Source organism: Rhinolophus hipposideros (assembly GCF_964194185.1).
Source record: "Rhinolophus hipposideros genome assembly, chromosome: 12".
Taxonomy (NCBI): domain Eukaryota; kingdom Metazoa; phylum Chordata; class Mammalia; order Chiroptera; family Rhinolophidae; genus Rhinolophus; species Rhinolophus hipposideros.
Genome location: NC_138058.1, coordinates 3,538,772 through 3,561,808, shown reverse-complemented (window position 1 = coordinate 3,561,808; position 23,037 = coordinate 3,538,772). Strand labels below are relative to the sequence as shown.

Genomic DNA, 23,037 nt, shown 5'->3' with positions numbered 1-23,037 from the left:
AATGGAGAAAGTAAGCGTGCTGAAGAAAATGGAATACTCTAAATATCAAAGTTTCTTTTACATAAACTTAAGGGTAACCACTCAAAAAATATCCAGAACTGAAATATATACTGTAATAAAAGAAGAAACACAGGGAAACATCCTAGAATACCACCACACAGAAATAATAGACAACAACAAAAAGGCAAAGAAACAATGGAGACACAGCCTTATCAGAAAACTAAAGATAGAATGACAGGAAATCCTCACATATCAATCACCCTAAATGTACATGGACTGAACTCACCAATCAAAAGGAACAGAGTAGCAGATTGGATCAAAAAACTAAACCCAACCATATGCTGTCTCCAAGAAATTGACACTCCAAGCAAATGGTTTCCAGAGAAAATCAGGGATATCCACACTGATATCAAATGAAACAGACTTCAGGGTGAAAAAGGTAAAAAGAGACAAAGATAGACATTTCATAATGGTAAAAGGGACTATACAACAAGAACATAACAGTCATCAATATTTATGCCCCCAATCAGGGAGCACCGAAATATACCAAGCAACCAGTAACAGAACTAAAAAGAGAAATTGACCAATACACAATTATACTAGGGGACTTAAATACATCATTGACAGCTATGGATAGATCATCCAAACAGAAAATAAATAACGAAATAGCAGCCCTAAATGACACATTAGATGAAATGGACATAATTGACATATATAGAGCACTTCCTCCTAAAACATCAGACTATACATTTTTTTTCTAGTGTACATGGAACATTCTCAAGGATAGACCATATATTGGGACATAAAATCAGCCTCAGCAAATTTAAGAAGATTGAAACCATACCAAGCATATTCTCTGATCACAAGGCTTTGAAATTGGATATCAACTGCAAAAAGAAAGCAGGAAAAAAACACAAATACATGGAGATTAAACAACATACTTTTAAAGAATGACTGGGTCAAAGAAGAAATTAGAGGAGAGATCAAAAGATACATAGAAACAAATTACAATACAAATACATCCTACCAAAATTTTTGGGATGCAGCGAAAGCAGTTTGAAGAGGGAAATTTATATCATTACAGGCCTATCTCAAGAAACAAGAAAAATCCCAAATATTTAACCTCTTGTTTCACCTTAAAGAACTAGAAAAAGAAGAACAAATGAAACCCAAGTCAGCAGAAGAAAGGAAATAATAAAAATCAGAGCAGAACTAAATGAAATAGAGAACAAAAAGACAATAGAAAACATTGATGTGACAAAGAGCTGGTTCTTTGAAAAGATTAACAAAATTGACAAACCATTGGCTAGATTCACTAAGATAAAAAGAGAGAAGACACTAATTAACAAATTCAGAAATGAAAAAGTTATCATCGGGAAGTTATCACAGACACCACAGAAATACAAAGGATCATCCAAGAATACTATGAAGAACTATATGCCACCAAATTCAATAACCTATAAAAAAGGACAAGTTCTTAGAAACATATAGCCTTCCTAGGCTGAACCATGAAGAACTGGAAATTCTAAACAGACGGATCACCAGTAACAAAATGAAATCAGTCATCCAAAGCTTTCCCAAAAGCAAATGTCCGAGGCCAGATGGCTTCACTAGTGAATTCTACCAAACCTTCAAACAGGATCTACTACCAATCCTGCTCAAACTCTTCCAAAAAATTGAAGAAGAGCCAGTACTCCCTAACTCATTTTATGAGGCTAACATTACCCTGATACCAAAACCTGACAAGGACGACACAAATAAAGAAAACTACAGACCAATATCTCTGATGAATACAGATGCAAAAATCCTAAGCAAAATTCTAGCAAATCGAATACAACAATGCATTAAAAAGATTATTCATCACGACCAAGTGGGGTTCATCCCCGGGGCACAAGGATGGTTGAACATCCGCAAATCCATCAATATGATACATCACATAAACAAAAGAAAGGACAAAGATCATATGATTATATCAACTGTTGCAGAAAAAGCATTTGACAAGATACAACATCCATTTATGATTAAAACACTTAACAAAATAGGTGTAGAAGGAAAATACCTTAACATAATAAAGGCCATATATGACAAGCCCTCAGCTAATCTCATAATTAATGGTGAAAAACTGAAGTCCTTTGCTCTACGTTCAGGAACACAACAGGGCTGTCCCCTATCACCTCTGCTTTTCAACATAGTGTTGGAAGTACTTGCCAGAGCAATCAGGCAAGAGAAAGAAATAAAAGCCACCCAAATTGGGAATGAAGAACTTAAATTGTCACTCTTTGCAGATGACATGATGCTATATATAGAAAACCCTAAAGACTCCACCAAAAAGCTGTTAGAAACAATCAACGAATACAGTAAAGTTGCTGGTTACAAAATGAACTTACAAAAGTCCATTGCATTCCTACATACTAACAATGAAATCTAAGAAAAAGAAATACAAAAAACAATTCCTTTTGCAATTGCAGCAAAAAGAATAAAACACCTAGGAATAAACTTAACTAAGGACGTGAAAGACCTATATGCTGAAAACTATAAGACATTCTTAAAAGAAATTGAAGAAGACACAAAGAAATGGAAAGACATTCCGTGCTCATGGATTGGAAGAATAGACATAGTTAAAATGGCCATATTACCCAAAGCAATACACAGATTTAATGCAATCCCCATCAAAATCCCAATGACATTTTTTAAATAAATAGAACAAAGAATCATCAGATTTGTTTGGAACCACAAAAGACCCCGAATAGCCAAAGCAATCTTAAAAAAAAAAAAAGAAGAAAGAAAAATACTGGAGGTATCACACTCCCTGACTTTAGCTTGTGCTACAAGGCTACAATATTCAAAACAGCATGGTATTGGCAGAAAAGCAGACACATAGACCAATGGAATAGAATTGAGAACTCAGAAATAAAACCACATAAATATGGACAGATAATTTTTGACAAAGAAGCAAAAAACATACAATGGAGAAAAGACAGCCTCTTCAATAAATGGTACTGGGAGATTTGGATAGCCACGTGCAAAAGAATGAAACTGGACTGCTATCCGTCACTATGTACCAAAATTAATTCAAAATGGATCAAAGACTTAAGCATAAGATCTGAAACAATAAACTGCATTGAAGAAAACATGGGTACTAAACTAATGGACCTTGAGTTCAAAGAGCATTTTATGAATTTGACTCCAAAGGCAAGGAAAGTAAAAACTAAAATAAACGAATGGGACTATATCAAACTTAAAAGTTTCTGCACAGCAAAAGAAACCGTCGACAAAATAAAGAGGCAACCAACTGAATGGGAGAAGATTTTTGCAAACAGTGTCTCTGATAAGGGGCTAATATCCAAATTATGCAAGGAACTCATGCAACTCAACAACAAAAAAACAAACAACCCAATTGAAAATTGGGCAGACGACCTGAAGAGACATTTCTCCAAAGAGGACATACAAATGGCAAATAGACATATGAAAAAATGCTCAACATCTCTAATCTTCAGAGAAATGCAAGTGAAAACCACAATGAGATATCACCTCACCCCAGTCAGAATGGCTATCATCAAAAAGGCAAATAGTAACAAGTGGCTATGGAGAAAAAGGAACCCTCATACACTGTTGGTGGGAATGCAGACTGCTGCAGCCGTTATGGAAAGCAGTGTGGAGGTTTCTCAAAAAATTACGAGTAGAATTACCATATGACCCAGCAATCCCTCTCCTGGGTATCCACCCAAAAACTTTGAAAACATTTATCCATAAAGACACGTGTGCTACAATGTTCCTTGCAGCTTTTTTACGGTGGCCAAGACATGGAAACAACCAAAATGCCCTTCGATAGACGAATGGATAAAGAAGTTGTGGTATATATACACAATGGAATACTATTTGGCAGTAAGAAAAGATGATATAGGAACATTTGTGACAACATGGATGGATCTTGAGAGTATAATGCTAAGCGAAATAAGTCAGACAGAAAAAGCGAGAACCATATGATTTCACTGATATGTGGTATATAAACCAAAAACAACAAAAGAACAAGACAAACAACTGAGAAACAAAAACTCATAGACGCAGACAATAGTTTAGTGGTTACCAGAGGGTAAGGGAGGTGGGGGTTGGGAGATGAGGGTAAAGGGGGATCAAATATATGGTGATGGAAGGAGAACTGACTCTGAGTGGTGAACACACAATGGGATTTACAGACGATGTAATACAGAATTGTACACCTGAAATCTACGTAATTTCACTAACAATTGCCACCCCAATAAATGTTTAAAAAACTAAAATATATATATAATATATTTATATATATTTATATATATATTCACAAGCTGAGGCTGGGACTTGACTTGAAATCATGCCCTTGCTTAGCTGCTTAGCTTTCTCTCCCTCTCTGTCCTGTTTCCTCACTTCCAACATTGTTAGGCAGCAGATCTCCAGAATATTTTCATCTTGCAAAACTGAAACCCTGTACCCATTAAACACTCACTCCCCATTCCCTAACTGCTGGCAACCGCCAGTCTACTTTCTGTCTCTATGAGTTTGACGATTTTAGGGACCGCCTATAAGTGGTATCATACAGCTTTTGTCTTTCGTCATTGGCCTATTTCACTTAGTGTAAGGTCTTCAAGGTTCATCCATGTTGCAGCAGGTGTCACAATTTCCTTCCTTTTCAAGGCTGAATAATATTTCATTGTGTGTATAGACCATACATTCATTCATCCGTTGATGGACACCTGAGTTGCTTCCAGCTCTTGGTTATTATCAACAATGCTGCTATAAACATGCGAGTACAAATGCTTCTTCGAGACTCTCTGATATATATACCCTAAAGTGGGATATACTTCCCATATCGTAACAGTGACCTGATCTTATTGGGATCTCATCTTTACCCAGCTGGCTCCCTCCCTTCCGGTCACACAGGACTTTAAGCTCTGGAAGGGATGGACTGAGTTGTCGTCATCTTTGTGGCGTTGTGAGGATTAATCACTTCGCAAATTGTAGTCCCTGCCCACCCTCCTCAATTCAATTCTATGAGAAGGACGTTGTATGAGCTTTTATTGTCAAAATAGCCCTAAATTCCAGGACCTTTCACAAATTTTTTATTTCAAAGATTAGGAGTGTGGGTGAGCAAAGGAAAAGAATTCTAACTAAAACCAGGAATAAGAAACAAGGGCTATTAGGAGTACTCGAAAACAATTAATGAGAAGAAATGTTGTACATTGTACTTGGTTTTCTTTAAAAGTTTACTCTAAATATAACAGCATTGATCTTTGATAATACTCTCTCTGAAGTTATAATTTGCTTTTGTTTTTAAAGTCACATTTCAAAACTTTAACTCAAAGCTAATACTAGGAAATTGTGCTAATGCCTTTTAATTTGGTCTACAGTTTAAAATACAAGTTGGTGTCATTCAGCCTTAATTTCAGGATCGGTTTTACTGACTGAGGTGAGACTGAATGAGTGTAATTATCTAAAGTGATGATGGTAATGTGTACATGTGCCCACAGAGGCCCACTTGGAATTCTTTCAAGTTGGTTCATATTATCGTTCCCCTCGCTTTAAGTTTCATGGGGATTTAACAAGCTGTAGGCTCACGGCCAAAATGGTGGATGTTTGGTAAATGATGAAATGGAATTTGGAAATAAAAATAAAAATCTTCTCTATACTAGACCCATGAAATCTTACCTGAAGTTGGTTTAATAGGCAGTGTGTCACTTCCTAAAATAACTAAGCATGTTTCTGTCATATAATTTTTCTAAATGCTGGCAGCCATCATAGCCACCTCCTGCATTTGGCTCTATGGCACTGTTAACTTCTATCCGATAGAATTACTCATTTCACTGCTCTTCAATTCGGTCTTTCTGCATTTCTTCCCACCTATATGGACCCCTCTGGTTGCCAGCATAATAGAAACACAAGCTGATACAAGATATGCATACCACACACTTCCGTCTGGTTGCCTGTGCCAAGAAATCCTTCTGGTTTGAGTGAGACAATCTAAAATGTTGGTTTTGGACACCACCAACAAATGCCAGTGTAATATATGACACATCTCCCAGAGATTAGCAGTCAGACTAGGCTTCAAAAGGCATTGCCCCAATAAGTCTTCTGGCACTGTAGCCCACTGACATTCAGAGAATCTCTCAGTTAAAGTAGGCCGGGGCCCCTGACATGGACTCGTGCAGACCAACCTTCACTTTAACCCTCTCCTCTGCCAGGAGACCAGCCCTGGACCCTCCAGGTGTAGAGAAGAGAAAATGATTCCTTTTGCAGCTCTGTGGGGTCATTTTTCTTATCAGGGCACATGCCCGGGTACTGTCAGGACCATGAAAGAAGGCAGACAGGCCAGGCTTCTGGAAGGTGAAGGAGTTGCCAATAAAGCTACCCTGGGTTTCAGACTTGCCAGGTCTCTTCCAGCTGGCAAGCTGCCCTTGTTTGAGAGACAAAAGTGTCATGCTGCCCTGCTGTCCTGCGTCCCTCCCTTGGTGTGAGCACTGGGCTCTAGGTCTTGCCTCTCAAATCACAGCCCCTGCTGCCAGCTTGCGGGGGTGTGGATGGTAATCTCGGGGTCCCCACCCCAGCCTCATAACCAGGCCAGGATTCCTGGCATTCCTCGCCCACTGGAATGCCCTTTCATTCTGGTTAACCCTGCCACGGGCCCTGGTGATAGGAACCAGGCAGGAGTTGGCTTGTTCTCCTGGCACCCACACTGGAGAGGCTCTGCCAGCCTAAAGCTTTGTTACCTGCTCCCATGAAAAAGAGCAACGTGTGCTTTTCCAGTCTGACCCATGCAGGCGGCTCCGGGTCTCCAGGACGGTCAAGGGCGGACCTGAGATGGCTCCAGCCTGGATTTTATGTCTGCCTCCTCTTTCCGGGACTAAGTACCTTGACAGGCGTTAAGCAATAATATCACATTATTTCCTCTATGTCCCAGGCAGGACTCTCCCTACCAGCAGACCAAAGTGTAACTTTTGTTAGTCCTGAGCACAATTACCACACAATACACAACTCTATTGAACAAAAATGTACAATTGACCATTAACTGGGGGCTGACCTAAGAAGCTGGTAAATCCCCTCTGTCCTTCCTTAGTTTGCTGTCTTTCTGGGCTTAGAATATCATGGCCTCACTCTGAACATCAGAAGCAAAGTGGGAAGCTAAGTCGTGGGTGGAGTTTTGGAGTAACTTGGGAGTAGCTTTTTCCTCTGAAACCATTCCTTACTTCCAGGTAAATGATACCCAGCACTTCCTTTGCCCACATAAGTTAACTAGCCCAGCACAGGCTCCTCACTTACTTCCCAGATGGAAGCTTCCTCTTCCTTCCTCTCACCATGTTCTTCTCCTTCTTTCCCTCACTCTCTGTTTTTCCTACAGATGTCCTCCTCTTGTTCTCACTGGGATATTCTTCCCAGCAGCCTCTACAGCTCCTTCTCTATGTCCCAAAGCCTAGTTGCACGAAGACGTTCTCCTCTTTGGGCCACAGCTCCCATCAGCCTTTCCTGCTACCACCCCCAACTGTTTCTTGGCCCCACAGACAAGTGCTCCCCACTCCTAGTAGATGCCACAGGCTCCCCTAGTGTCCCCTCTGCCATTGCTGTTACCCCTAGGCCATGCTGGATGTCAAGACCCTCTAAAACCACCTCTCCTCCTAGAGTTTCAGACAAAAAGGGGAAGAAATGAATCTTCCAAGACTCTGAGTCTAAAATCACACCCATATCACCTTCCTATACCAAAAAAAAAAAAAAAAAAAGCTACCCTGTAAGCAGCCAAATGAAAAAAAGAAAGAAAAAAAATTTGTTGTAATCAGGGCAATGGGTGGTGGCTCCTCTAAACTGAGTTCCAGAATCAGGGATGCCAAGTTTACGTTCATCGACTATATCAGTTCAATTAGTTCCGCTCTCGCAACACTGTCCCTGTGTGTCTGTGTGTGTCCCTTGCAAAAGAGCAAGAGAGACCTGTCCAAAATAAACAAAATTCTCACTGTAAACCCCACTGCTTGTGGGAAGGTGTACTACTCGTGAGTGAAGGCTGCAAATGCAAAAATATTCGGTCCAATCTTGGCTGGGAAGTGTTCTAAGACGCCTGCTAATGGTTAGGTCAAAATGAGGATTACGTGGCTTGGAAAGCCCCACAGTTGACTCTGTGAGTATGGATGGCCACAGGGAAGAACAAACTCATTAAACCTGGTCTACCTGTGGTACTGTGTATACATCAGCAATATGAGTGAATGAAGGAAATAGGTCAGTTTTTACGTCTGAGTGGTCTCACCTCAAACAGGTATGGCCGGAGGGAGATGAACTATGTGCTCCTGTCCTAGCCCATCTCTGCAGCCTGCCTGTCAAAAGCAACTTGAAGGGTGGGGTGCCGCTCTTCCTAGCTGAGTGGTTATCACTAAATACTCAACTGTAAGAAGGCTTGCTTGCACACATGGTCCACACACAGACCTCATGCAGCTACAGAGGAGAGAACCTTTACAAATTTCTGCGGGAGACAGAACTTCCGTTATGTAATTTCCCAGTGATACAGACTTTTTAAAGCATTTGATAGAAAATCAAACATGCCCCAAGCATCATTTAAAGACATGATTTTACTGCATTCTGTTGCTAAAAATGAAGACTGTGGCTTTAGTTTGTACAATGATATAGATTTCAAGGAAGTCTCTCACTGAGCAGCATTCTTAGTGGTTGACTAAGTTCCAGCTGCGGAGCAGGAGCAGGTCAGGAGAAGCAGCCCCCACCTCAGGAGACTTAGACTCTTGCAGGCAGAGGCACTATCCTAAGAACGTCCCATTGTTGACCTGCAGCCCCATTTTGAGCTTCTTAGAGTACCTCTGCTGCCATCTGGAAGGACAGACCTTTACTTCTTTGCTTTCATTCAAGTCATTTGCAAGTTGGATCTCAGTACAAAGCCCAGATAGCTGAGCTGCCCAACCAGACAATGGGCCGGGTGTGTTTGGTACAAGTAGCCCCTATGAGCCCTTGTATGACAGCCCTGTCCTGGTTTAGGAATTGAATTCAGTCGATACTGACCAGCTTGCAAATTGTAGAGAAGACAGAATGAAGGTCTCAGGTGTTGACCATAAGAGTTACGCTCTTTCCTTTTCTTATAAACAAGGGAAAGATGAGACAGGGTGGAATGATCCAAAATGAGGCTATTGAGGGTCCCCCACACAGCCTTTCTAGGGGAGGCACTTTATCTGTGTTCTAATGGATAAATAGGAGTTTGCCAGGCAGAGCAGAGCGAGGAAAGGCATCTTCTCCTTCTGGCTGTGGGAACAAAGAGAATGAGCTGGACAGGGTCTCAAGACCTCCTAGGTTAGGAGAGCAGTCCCTGCTCTCCTCACCGACCAACTATACAAACATATTCTTAGGAAAAGGAAACCTCTCAAGCGTGTCCTCATCTGCTTTTTTTTCTAATTAAAATTTATTATGGTGATAATGGTCAACAAAACTACATAGGTTTCAAGTGTACTGTTCTGTAATACATCATATGTATATTGCATTATGTGTTCACCACCTAGCGTCAGTTCTCCTTCCATTACCAGATACTTGATCCCCTTTACCCTCATCTACCATCTCCCCCCCTCTGGTACCCTCTGGTAACCACTAAACTATTGTCTGTGTCTAGGAGTCTTTGTTTCTTCATTTGTTTGTCTTGTTATTTTGTTGTTTTCAGTTTTATATCCCACATATAAGTGAAATCATATGGTTCTCTGCTTTTTCTGTCTGACTTATTTCACTTAGCATAATAATCTCAAGATCCATCCATGTCACAAATGGCAGCATTTCATCTTTTCTTATGGCAGAGTAATGTTCCATTGTGTATATATACCACATCTTCTTTTTTTTTTTTTTTCATTAATTACTTTATTTATTAGTTTCAGGTGTACAAAACAAGGTAATACTTAGACGTTCATCATTTATATCCCTCATACTGTGAACCCCCCTCCCCCCATCCACTATCCCTCCGACCTCACACTGAACCATCACATTATATATATAAAATTATAGTTGGCATTCATTAATGTTTAGCTTCTGATGTACAATGCCATGATCAGGTATCCACAGTATCCCTGAGGTGGTCTCCCAAATAGGACGCATGTCCATCGGATACCCAACAAAATCTTTACAACATTATAGAATACCTTCCCCAAATTAATTTTCAAAAGAAAAACCCTGAGGCCATCTATATACCACATCTTCTTTATCCAATCATCTATCGAAGGACATTTTGGTTTTCTCCATGTCTTGTAAATAATTCACAGTGGTCAAGACATTATTTATGGTCCTTCATCTGCTTTTAACATGACCTGGAAACTCAACACACCAGTCGCGACATAGGGAAATAGACGTTCCATACAAACAGGGTGGGAGAGAGAACTGACTCCAAAGAATCCTAACAAGGCCAGGCACCTAGGATATGGTAAGGCCACCCGCAAGATGAAGGGATAATTGCAAATTGTTGAAATGAAGGCAAAAGAAAAAGAAAGAGGCATCTCTAATAGAAGGACAGCTAGATGAATGTTTTTAGGTATCTGACAGTGATTTGCCGCTGGAGCGCCTCCGCCCCTGTGGGGAAGCACATGAGTAATCTGGGGCAGTTACAGAGTAATTGCTCAGCATCTTGAACTGTACAGAAGTTTCCAAAAATATTTGTGCAGTTAGGATGGTCCAGAATTTTAAAAGATTTTTGGGAGGGCAAATAGTACTGCCAAGATATGCCAAAGGTCAGAAATTTTAGAAAATCTTTTCCTGGTATCTCAACAATCCATTACCATTGCAATGATGTAGAAAGAAGCTTGGCTGTTCCAGAAAGCTCTGTCATGACTCTCAGGTCCAATGTTAAAGCGCTTTCTGAAATAGCCCAAAGCTGTTCCTTAACTTGTTTCTTTAGAAGAACATAAAGCAATACAAAAAACAGCTTTTCATCCCACACCATGGTGAACAATTATCCACTGGAGACATTCTGGAAAATGTTCAATTAGTGATTAACTGTAAAAATGACTTGAAGAAGAACTAAATAATTTAAAATAACCCATTAGGGTAAGAAGAGAGGTGGTACATCCTTTGTTTCACAGGTGAAGTGGGGGACACACAAAGGTAAGGGTACTTGTCACCCTGCTCCATAGGGGACGATGGGCCCAGAACTCAGACCCTCCCTCCTAGGGCCTGGCCAGCCCTGGCTCTTCCTAGCTAGACCAGTGGATTTCCTGTTAATGATCCTGATCAAAGCAGAAATCGTACAAAAGGACATGGGGGCAGAAAAGAAAGAGCTTGCCATGTTAGAGTTGCAGCATTGACTCATAAAGTTAATTCACAAAGAATATCTGGATTTCAGTGTGGTTTAAAATCAACATTCCGAGAAGCAAGCGAGGCATGACAAGCTCCCATTTCGAGATGCCAGGAAGAAGTGTCAGAGGCCACACGTAGAGAGCTTCAGGTATTTTAGGGAAACAAACATGGTTCATTCAAAATTGAATTCTGCCAGGTTTGCACAGACCTCAGACAATCACACTTCTTTTAAATGGAGTTTGGAATAGCTGATAAAGGGGAAAAAATCTGCTGGCAAGCAGAGAAGTGAATGGGTTACTGCAGGAAAGGACTGAAATCAGAGACAAAAGATCTCAAATAAGCAAAGTTTTTCTGTGTCCACATTATAAATAGTTTTCATCTGAAACAGTCCAGCAACATTTCCTGACCCATAACTGACGGTTTCGTTTTACTGGTCATTAAGCTGCCAAAGAGAAATTTTCTTAATGAGTTATCAAAGCCATATGGAAAGTTGTATCAAATGCTCCAAATAAGATTAACCAATGATGGCAAACTCAGAATCCTGGATTTGGCTCAGAGTCAGACATAATTTCAGGTTTTAAACACTGATTATTTGAATCCATTAAATCAGTTTGTGAAAAGAGAGAGCGATGAGATATGGAAACTTTGCGTCTTCAGAAAGAGCCAAGAATTTTCCCTCCTAACCAGAGCATGGCAGCAGGGAGAGGGGAAGGAAAGGAGTTTGCCTTTTATAGAAGGCTGAGTTTTTTCTGAAAGTCTAACAGGTAAAAGAAAACCATTTGGGTCCTACTAGAACATAGCTGTAACCAGACCAAGTTCCTTCCTTTGCTGAAGGAGACATTTGCACCAAGCTCATTTTTGCAAAGTATGTATTATTGTCCCATTTTACATATGAGCAAACTGAGAGTTTTGTGGTTGCCTCAGGCCACAGAGCTAGGCATAGGTAGATGGATTCAAACCCAAGCCTGATTCCAGAGATCAAGCTGTGCTGTCATAGATGCGTTATGTTTTCTATAATCTTCTGTATGTTATACTATAATCAAGGTGACCCTGCCTGTAGGGTCACCTTCCATAGAGGTTTTCCTGCTGGATTCAGGAAAGTAGTGCTTTCAGGAAAAGTGGGCCCAGGTGTCTGAGCCAGCACACTGGGATCTGGTGCTGTGTCATGGGGAGGTTCCCTACACCTGCCTCCTGACCAGCTCCCTTCCAGGCAGCATGGAGAGAAGGCACCCTTTGACTGCCAGTCTTCATGATTTGAGACACTGACTCACCCTCCAACAATCTGAGGCAGTTAAGAATGATTACCTCTGAATCAAAGGGAAATCATCCACAAGTTTCCTGCCCAGGGCCTGAGTGGGCGGAACTGCCTGTGAGAAATCCCATTTCTTAAATGGGATAGGTGCTCTAAAATTCTTCGTTGAAATGGTCAGTTAGGGTAACTAAGGTGGGGAGGTCTGATGCCCCCACACACCGTTTTCATGGGTTCCCTTTCTTCCTGGTGATGGTGAGATCTCCGCGTGCCAGTGGCGTGGGTCCTGGGCCACCAGCCCTCATGGCCCACCTGACTACCCACCATCTGGTCTGCAGTCCTCCCACACTCCCAGAAGCTCTGCCTTCCTCTGGGCCTCATGGTGGAGAGAATTAAGTTTCAGCATTTGTATCACTGAGACACAGACTGGAACTTTTCACCTTCTAAATTTCCTGCATTGTGCTTCCTTCCAATGAAGTCCCTAAGAGACTAAGTATAATACTTGCAGTTGGCTTTTAGAGTTCCTGAGCCTGCTTTATGTTTTGTCTCTCTCTGTTCCCATAGAAATGGACATTTCCTAGGTTTCAGGTAAATTACTGAGTCTAGAGTTGGAATCCCTAGCCAGTGTTTTACCCAGAATCACTGTCAGTCATCAGAATTACCTGGGAGGGCTTGTTGAAACAGAGTGGGACCCAAGAATGTTTGCTTCTAAGAAGTTTCTGGGTAATCCCGTGGCTGCTGGTCCCAGACCACACTTTGAGAACTACTGGCCTGTACCATACATAAGGTCTTCATTTTCTCTCCTCCCTTCCTAGCTATGCCTCTCCCTGAAACCCCCACAGCAAGAGAGAGGAGGGCCATGTTGGCTAATGAAGGAATTACAGGAGAACTGAAATGAACAAAAGAAGAACTTGAATAACTTACCAGTTGCCACTTGACCCCTTTCCCAGAAAATATTTTTTTTTTCTTCATGAACTAGACTTTTATCTATAGCAGAGAATTTTTCTCTCAAAAAGTCAATCTTTTACCTTTAGAACAGGACCTAAACTTTAATCCTTCTTCTGATAAGAGTGAAGTGTTTTCTCTTTTTGATCGAGATATACATCATTGACATATAACATTATGTTAGTTTAAGGTGTACAACATTTGTATACATTACGAAATGATCACCACAGTAAGTCCAGTTAACATCTGTCACCACAGTTACAGTTTTTTTCTTATGATGAGAACTTGTAAGATCTCCTCTCTTAGCAACTTTCAAATATACGTGCAGTATTGTTAACTATAGTCACCACGCTATACATTACACCCCCAGTGCTTGTTTATCTTATAACTAGAAGTTTGTACGATTTAAACACCTTCATGTTTCCTTCTTATTCTGGATTCATCTCCCCTTTACTGTAAATTAAAATATCATGAAATAAAAGCTAATACTTACTGAGGGCCTACTATGTGCCAAGGACTGTACTAATAGTGGTAAATGGTTTATATGCATCAGATCAAAGGATCTTTCCAACAATTTTGCACAGTATGCATTATTATCCCATTTTACATATGAGCAAACTGAGAGTTTTGTGGTTGCTTCAGGCCACAGAGCTAGGCATAGGTAGAAGATGGATTCAAACCCAAGCCTGATTCAAGAGATCAAGCTATACGGTCATAGATGGGTTATGTTTTCTATCACATTCTATATGTTATGCTATAATCAATTACAAAACAAAAGACTTGTCACATGCTAAATTCTTTGATCCATCCATTCATTCAATATTTAAATTTTTATTTTAACACTTACTAAGCACATGTTGTATGCCATGCACTATAATTAGGTCTTGAAAATACAATGATTGTGTACAAGATAGAACTTTGCAAAGTACTTTTTACTAGAGTATCTTGTAAAAATTTATTAATAGTTTGCCCTTTGATTTAAATTATTCAGAGAAATACATATGTCGTTAAGCTCAGAACTGCATTCCTCCTTCCTCTATTTCTAGTAAACCTCCTTTGACTTTCTATAAACTCGGCTTAAATTTGTTTCCCATTTTTCTTAAAGAAGGAGAATATGTTGCATTTATTTTTAGAAGATTTTTACTTTTTGAATGGATAATACATTTATATAAGTCAAAATTAAAAAGAAACAAAAGGGTTATAGTAAAAATTAATCTCACTTTCACTTCATACCTCCAGAACTCCCCAGATTTCCCCAGAGGCAACCACATTATATGTATCTTATTTTGCTGTGTATAATGTGCTCCTGTGTATAACACGCACCCATGTTTTTGGCCCAAATTTTCAGGGGAAAAATCTTATGTTTTAATTTTTTTTCTTTAATTTATTGGGGTGACATTTGTTAGTAAAATTATGTAGATTTCAGGTATACAATTCTGTATTACATCATCTATAAATCCCACTGTGTGTTCACCACCCAGAGTCAGTTCTCCTTCCATCACCATATATTTGACCCCCCTTACCCTCATCTCCCAACCCCCACCCCCTTTACCCTCTGGTAATCACTAAACTATTGTCTGTGTCTATGAGTTTTTGTTTCTCATTTGTTTGTCTTGTTCTTTTGTTGTTTTTGGTTTATATACCACATATCAGTGAAATCATATGGTTCTCTGCTTTTTCTGTCTGACTTATTTCACTTAGCATTACACTCTCAAGCTCCATCCATGTTGTCGCAAATGCTCCTGTATCATCTTTTCTTACCACCGAATAGTATTCTATTGTGTATATATACCACAACTTCTTTATCCATTCATCTATCGAGGGACATTTTGGTTGTTTCCATGTCTTGGCCACCGTAAACAAAGCTGCAATGAACATTGGAGCACACGTGTCTTTATGGATAAATGTTTTTAGATTTTTTGGGTAGATACCCAGGAGAGGGATTGCTGGGTCATATGGTAATTCTATTCGTAATTTTTTGAGGAGCCTCCACACTGCCTTCCATAATGGCTGCACCAGTCTGCATTCCCACCAACAGTGTATGAGGGTTCCTTTTTCTCCACAGCCTCTCCAACACTTGTTACTATTTGTCTTGTTGATGATAGCCATTCTGACTGGGGTGAGGTGATAATTTTTTAATTCAAATTTTTATTTGTTTACATTTAAATACATGTTTTTTGTATTATAAAAGAATTTTAGTGTTTATTTTTAACATATTTTAATGAGAAATTTTATGTAACAAATAACTATAAAACACAAGGTACAAGAAATTTTATGTACCCGTAACAAATTTATATTTACACATCATAGAAGGCCAAGAACTCTTCATCGTAAATTCATCGTAAATTCAACAAAAGCGATTATCGTATTCCAGGGTATTATTTTGCATATAGATGTCGTTATTGATTTCTAGAGTTACACTTTTAACTCATATGCATAAACAAAAAAACATTTATATAGATATGGAATTAGTACTACCCATGTATAATGCACATCCTTATTTTTCCCTCACAAATTTGGGCATAAAAGTGTGCATTATACACAGCAAAATATGGCATATATTGTCTTCCTTCCTTTCTTATTTTATTAACACAAATGATTGGTTACTATCTACAAGGTGATCTCTACTTTTAGTTGATATATCTTGGAGATCATGTCAAACCAATAAACGTAGCTACGTCATTCTTTTTAACAGATACATATAGAAATAATTCTAAAATGTACCATGCGATATTTAAGTAGGCCCTGTTGATGAACATATAACACGATCCATTATTTTGCTATTACAAGCAATTCTACAATGATTCCTATTGCATGTATATCAATTTACACATGAGCAAGTTAATCTGTAAGGTAATTTTCTGTAAGGGGAAATATGGGTTAAGGGCAAAATTGTGCATTTACAATTTAAAATTTTTCATTATGGAATTTTTCAATCGTTACAAAAGAGAGCGAGACTAGTATAATCACCCTTATATCTCCATCATCATCCAGTTTCAATGGTTACAGACTCCAGTTCAAATCTCAGCTGGCATAATTATTGTCTGGGAGGTGGTGAGCAACTCTCTCTGATATCCCCACATTGTGGTCCGCACCATAAAACCTTACTTCAAAGGGTGAGGATCAAATGAGACACCACACAGAGCTAGCACTCAGTAAGTGGCGGCTAATATGACTCTCAAGTTCTGTGGTTCCATGATGGAGACCCACGCTCTGAATTATCTGCAGACATTGAGTGTCAACCAAGAGAGAACAATCTAATAGTTCTTCCTTCTCTCAGGCCCACTGAATGTTAGACATAATGTGTCTGCCCACGATATTTCTATCATGCCTTTGCTGTCCATCAGCTCATCTTCCATCCATCTTCCAGCTACCGTCTTCCAGCTCCGTCTGCACTTGGAGGCTGGCCACCCAATCAACAGCAAACATTTCTTTCTGGATGCTGCTTTTCCCAGACGTGGGATTTAGCCTTCTCTCCTGCAAGGCTGAACGCTGCCATCTATCCTACCAAGTGTGCTTCAGGCAGAGGGTTTTGAGTGTGGGAGGCACTCTCCCCACCCTACTTTTGTTTTCCCCGCCCTGGAGAGGACAACAGAAGGTCTACAGAGGTCTCTTGCCCATGGAGTGTTGGGGGTTGGACCTTCTCCTGTCCCCTTTCTCGTGGAACAAAGAACCTGGCATTATCCATTCTTTTTGGTTATCTTCTGGGTTCACTTCGTGACAGAGGTGTCTGCAGGGTGTGGCGAGGGGAACAAGCCCACCGTGCACGTACATCCCAGGCGCACGATTCCTGCCCTGGAAAGACCAGATAAGTGGCCCCATTCCATTCCTCCCACCTCTCCCTGCACCTTCTCAGGCTTAGGCCTGCCTCTCGTTCCTGGAACCCAGCGGATTCCTGCTGCTCCGCCCCGGCAGGTCCTGGGTCGCGCAGCCCTCGGCCCTCTCGCCCCGCGAGTCAACGCCCCGGCGACGCTCCGCGTCACGCGGGTGCTCTACGGACCCGAGGGGACGAAGTAAAAGCCCAAAGCCAATAGAGAGTCGGCACCCGCGCGCGCGGCAGCCGGGGACCGGGGCGCGGCCACCAGGGCGCCCAGGGCGCTCGCCCCCCGCGCCCCCGGACCCGGTGCCAGCCAGCCGAGGCCGCGCCGCCGGCGCCTCGGAGGCGTGCGTCTGTCTCCTTATATGGTCAAATGACACGCGGGGCTCGCCAGGGCGGGAGGCTGCGCTCCACTCGGCCGCCGGGAGCCGCCGCCACTGCCGCCGCCCGGGACCTCCTGCTCGCCGGCCCGGGAACGCCGGCTCGCCGCGCGGTGAGTGCCACCTCCCCGGGCTCCCGGGAGGGAGACGGGGCTCCATCCGCGTGGCTTGGGGACAGGGAGCTAAGCCGTGGGGGAGACCCCGGGACAGGGGAGCCAAACGGTGGAGGGAGACCCGGGGAGAGGGAACAGAGGGGCGGTGGGGGCCCGGGGGAGAGGCGACCGGCGCGAGAGCAGCCAAGCAACGGGGGATCGCCAAGGACCGGGAAGCAGGGCTGTGAGGAGGACCCGGGGAGAAGGGAGCTGAAGTAGGTGCGGAACCCCCCGGGGTACTGTAGGCGGCAGGGACCCCCGCCTCATCCTCGGAGCGAGGGGCGCCGTCTGAGTCCTCGACTCCGCCGGGTGGCGAGCAGGGGCTGGACCACCCACGGGCGAGCCCTGGCCAGAGGCTGGTCGCGGGTCCGAGTGTGGGGAGGTGACCGACCCCCCTCCCCGGAGGCCCGCGCTCTGGCCGCCTCCGTCTGCGCCGGGGGTCAGAGGCCTTTCCCTGCCGTAGAAAGAAGTGGGGCTTGCGGCGTGGCCTCGCACGTTAACTGCTGTGCGGAAATTCAAAAGCTGAACCACCAGGTTTAACAAAAATGGGTTATTTTAAACGGGGAAAAAAATTCTAATCTTAAATTGCACTTGTGTAATATATTAGCATACCTGAAACTGCCGGCAAAGAGTGTTAAATGTTGTTTCCTATTTATTTTAAATGTAGAATCAATCCTATTTACATTCAAATCCCAATTTGAGTTTCAGGAGAACTAGTTTAACTTGGATTAAATGAAAGGTATACAGCTGCCTTCCTGGTCCTGCACTGCCTTGAGTTTATCTTGGGAGATAATAAATCAGGAGAACTGAGTTCAAAACCCAGGGCCAAATCCTTCGGGCACTTTTGGCACTACCGCCCCTTAACCTGTGTTTTATAGTCATGTATTAGAGGAAGGAAGCTGTGCTATCCTGAAAGAGGTTCAGATTGAAAACATTTGGGGCAACTCTTAGAAGTACAGGGACTCCTGGTTGCACAAACTGCCATAAAACCAAGCTCAATGAAGAACATTTCATTGTGCTCTTATATACATTTTTAACCATGTTTTTCAGATTTAGCTCACCCTGAATTTTGAAGAATTATCATTTAAGATACAGAATTGGGTTTCCACAATGTTTATTATCCTGTCATGCTTTAAAATGCTTTTACACCGCAACGTGTTAATAAAGGCTGGATTGGCTTATTGTGGACCAGATACTAAGCACTCATGTTCACAGTCTCGTTTCATCCTCGCAAATATGCCAGAAGGCAGGTGTGATGGACTAGTGGGCATGTATGCACTGGAGCTGGGCTGCCTGAGTTTGTCCCCGTCCCTCAACCACTAGCTGTGCCACCTTGGCCAGGTCCCAGAACCTCTCCATGCCTCAGTTTCCTCAACTGGAAAATGGGGCGATGACAGTGGCTTCCTTGCAGGATTGTTATGAAGACTACACATCATAAGCAGTGTATACAATTTGATATCATCCTCGGTTTTACAGATAAACTGAAGCGCAGAGAGATCAAAGCAACTTCTTTAAGGTTTCCCAGCCTGTGAATGGAAGTGATGAGATTTGACCCCAGACAGCTTAACTTGAGAGGCTGAGTTCTAACCACTAAACTATAGGGGACACACCTGAATATTGCAATGAGGGCTTATGCTGCATTTGTTGACCCAAGATTGCTTGTTAAACCACTTCCAGTACTAAAAGAAATCTAAGTTGCAGACAAAAACTCCCAGTAGGACATTGAAAAAAGTTAGACCGGGTTTTAGGAGGCCTGGGTTCTATTCCTGTCTGGCACGGAAGGTGGGTTACCCAGCCCCCCGGGCTCAGGCAGTCTCATTTGTCAGCAAGGGGGCTGGAGTAGGAAAGCTTGTCTCTGACTCAGATGGCATGAGATACAAAGTTCCTTTTGCTTGGGTGAACAAAGAGTGATATTGGATACTTCCTTTATTATGAGAATTTTTCAAAGCCCATTTATGATGTGGAATTATACTGAGAGGTCACTTCCTCAAGATGACCACCTTGAACAAAATGCATGGGCTCTTATCTAGTGACTGAGAGCCCAGTCTTCCGGAAGATCAAGCTGGCATTGTGACTTCATGGTGAGTCAAGTATATTGGCTTTGTTGTCCTGAATCATGGATTTGGACTTGAGCTTCTGTGATGGTTTATGCTATGTCAACGTAACTGGGCCCTGGGGTGCCCAGGCACAAATGTTATTTCTGGGTGTGTCTGTGAGGGTGTTTCTGGATGCCATTAATATTTGAATCAGTAGACTGAGTAAAGCAGAGTGCCCTCCCCAGTGTGGGTAGGCCTCGTCCAATCAATTGAAGGCCTGAACAGAACAAAAAGGCGAAGCAGAGGAAACTCCGCCTGCATGACCGCTGAGCCGGGACAGTGGTTCCTGCTAGCCTTTGGACTTGGACTGACACATCACCTCATCTTGGGTCTTGAGCCTGCCGGCTTTTAAACTGGAACTTTCGTCATCGGCTGTCCTGGTTCTCAGGCTTTCAGACTACTCATATGTGTATTCATTCAGCTATAGGTTCTGTTTCTCTGGAGACCCCTGACTGATACAGCTGCTCATTAACTTTGCTTAAAAATTCTCACCAGCTCTGTCTCGCCTTTTTCAAGATCCCATCACTTCTGTGCTACTGGTGGTCTTGATTTTCCTTTTGCTGTAAAATGTGTTTGTTCTCTTGAGGATCTAATGCGAGGTTTGGGGCAGCATTTGGTTTTTCCATCATTAATCCAATTCTCATGGAGATTCTCACACATGGCATGAACTTGAATATCACATGTTATCATATTTGTAGTCCTCAGTCTTCGTAATCCATCCTTTTACTGCCCTGATTTAGTCTGTGACGTAAAGATCTCCTTTAGGCTTATGGCACTAAGTGAGGCAAATGATGTCTGTGCCTCTAAGAGAAGCGGCTGCCCTGTTTATGAGTAAATAAGACTCATGTCAAAGAGCACCCTTGAAGTCTGTAAATATTTAGGATGTCAGTCAAAAAGAAAATAGATCTGTCTATGTTTGATGATACAACTTTTGGAGCAAATAAGACTTAGCCAGTCTATGCACAGAGGAGCAGGACATGTGCAAGCGATGCTGGCAGGATCCTGACACAGTGTGCTGAGGAAATGCCACCAAGGAGCGGGGCTGGGAGAATGAAGAGGCCCGTCTTCCATGGAAGTTGGGAGTCGCCAAAGGGAAAAAACCAGGCGGATGCAGGACAAACAACAAGCTGCCTTTTGGAGCTTGGAGGAGACCGGTGAGAGAGTGAGCACATAAATAACTTGCTCCCACGTCCCCAGGAAGGCAGTGGTAGAGCTGTAGGATGGGTCTCCTCCTCATCCCCCCAACACTGAGATGATTTATAAACCTGAGGTGGCCTGCCATTCTGGCCTGCGTAATTATGCTTGTCTAGCATCTACTGAACTAAGATGTTTTGAGATTAAATTACAAGATAGAATCTTAAAGATGATTTAAATTCTTTGGAGCTAGAACCAGACTGGAACTCTTTCAAAAATTGTATGTCTTATCTCAGCTTCTCAGTACCTAAGACAGTACGTGGAAAATAGTAGTTATTTCGTACATGCTTATTGACTGGATTTAAAAGCCCGTGGGACATCAGAATAAGTCTCACTATTCTTGAATTTACGAACTTATAGTGAGAAACTTGACATTTATTATTTCCCCATTTCTTTCCATTATTCAATATTCAAAAGTGAATTTGGAAGACAGTAGTTTACCTTATTCAAGCATTGTCTCTGTCACAAAACATTTATCAGAGACAAATCAAGATTTTTTTAAAAGTTTTTGAAAGTTACCAGTTTACATACAATTATAATACATTACAATATTATATTACATCCCTAACCCCTGCCCATAGATGTGCTCAATAAAGGCTCATTAAAATAATCCATAAATATATCATATAGCAGTAGGCATAGTCAATCTTATACCTTCCCAACAACCTAGAACTCGATTTCAAGTGGATTCTAGGCACGTTATTATATTTTTTAAAATAGCAACATCGTTTGAACTGACTCCCCTTTCTTTTTTTACCACAATTTGTATTTGAAAGAAACAGTTCAGCTAAATTAATGGACAGTGTTGGGGTGAGGGTCTGTGCTCGGTAGGTGCTCTGTGTCTATGTTGAGGTCCTGGGCCTTTCACGGATTCCCGGAGCCCCGGTCAGAGGATCTAGCACATTCTTCACAGACATGCTTAGAGACGGCTGCTGGCTGGCTTTTGCTTCCTGACCTGACCAGGCCTCATCCTGGCCTGTGCAGCTGCGTGTTCACATGGGTTTAGAGTCCAAACACAATAAGAAAAGTTCTCCCCACTGTGGAAACAGCAGTGTGTCTGGAAGAGGGAAAGAGGCCAGTGATGGAGTTGAAAGAATGAAGCTCAGGATCTGTTACATCAGAAGGTGTAATGGTATCCAATTTCAAACCACATTTCATTTGGGGTTTGCTCTGCACTTAAAACATTCCTCATCTTCTTTTTTTTATTTTTGCCCACATGCTTGTCCTCTGGGATATTTGTGTTCATTCCCTTGTGCATCCATTTGTTCATTCATTCTACAAGTACTTATAAAGCACCTGACGCTGTGTTTGTCACCTGCTGGTGAGGCCACAGCGATATATGCGCAGGACTTATGGTTTGGAGACATGCAGTCGCATTGCCCTGCGGTGTCATAAAAGCATCGTATTGGTCTAAAAAGAGCCCATGTGGAACAGACCGATTTTCTTAATTCTCCAGAAAAAGCTCTGGTTGATTGTTGATAAGCGATGGACTTTCCTACCTGGGTCCTTGGTGGCATTTAAGGTTAGCCACGGCTTTGTCTGGACTGATTTTTCCGAAGCTTCTTCTCATGTTGCGGCAGGATGTGGGAATATTCACAGGTTTCTCCTTAGGAATTAACTATGAGAGGAGTCTAGTAAAACCTTGGTTTTGGGAGTGGGGAAGGGAAATGGCATCTTTGGGGTCAGATTAAAGAAAGTAACTGAATACAGGGAGCACTGGACAGAATGCTGAACTGAGTCTTCTTTTGCAAATCTGGCCGTGTAAGGTCAAGCGTGGCCCAGCAGGTCCATGTGGGAAGGATGGGCCAAGCTCGTGAAACGCAGGCCTGGGCCGCATACCCGGCCAGCCCCCTCCCTGGATTCTCCGGAAATCTTTCTAGTCAGAACAAATGTCTCCCTTCGTCTCCTTCTTACCACC

At 42.2% G+C, this 23,037-nt stretch overlaps 1 protein-coding gene across 11 annotated transcripts in view; it reads left to right on the top strand.

Moving 5' to 3' along the window:
- The window catches only part of FHL2 (four and a half LIM domains 2), a 66,285-nt gene that overhangs the window by 9,895 nt on the left and 33,353 nt on the right, over positions 1–23,037 (top strand). For 2 of the 11 annotated variants that reach the window (XM_081068183.1, XM_081068174.1), the window contains exon 1: positions 17,529–17,790. The exons of the other annotated variants lie outside the window; for them this stretch is intronic. In XM_081068183.1, coding sequence (XP_080924309.1) covers positions 17,671–17,790 — 120 coding nt within the window. In that variant the 5' untranslated portion in view covers positions 17,529–17,670. Of the gene's footprint in view, positions 1–17,528; positions 17,791–23,037 lie in introns of those variants that run through there. 11 annotated transcript variants of the gene reach the window in all.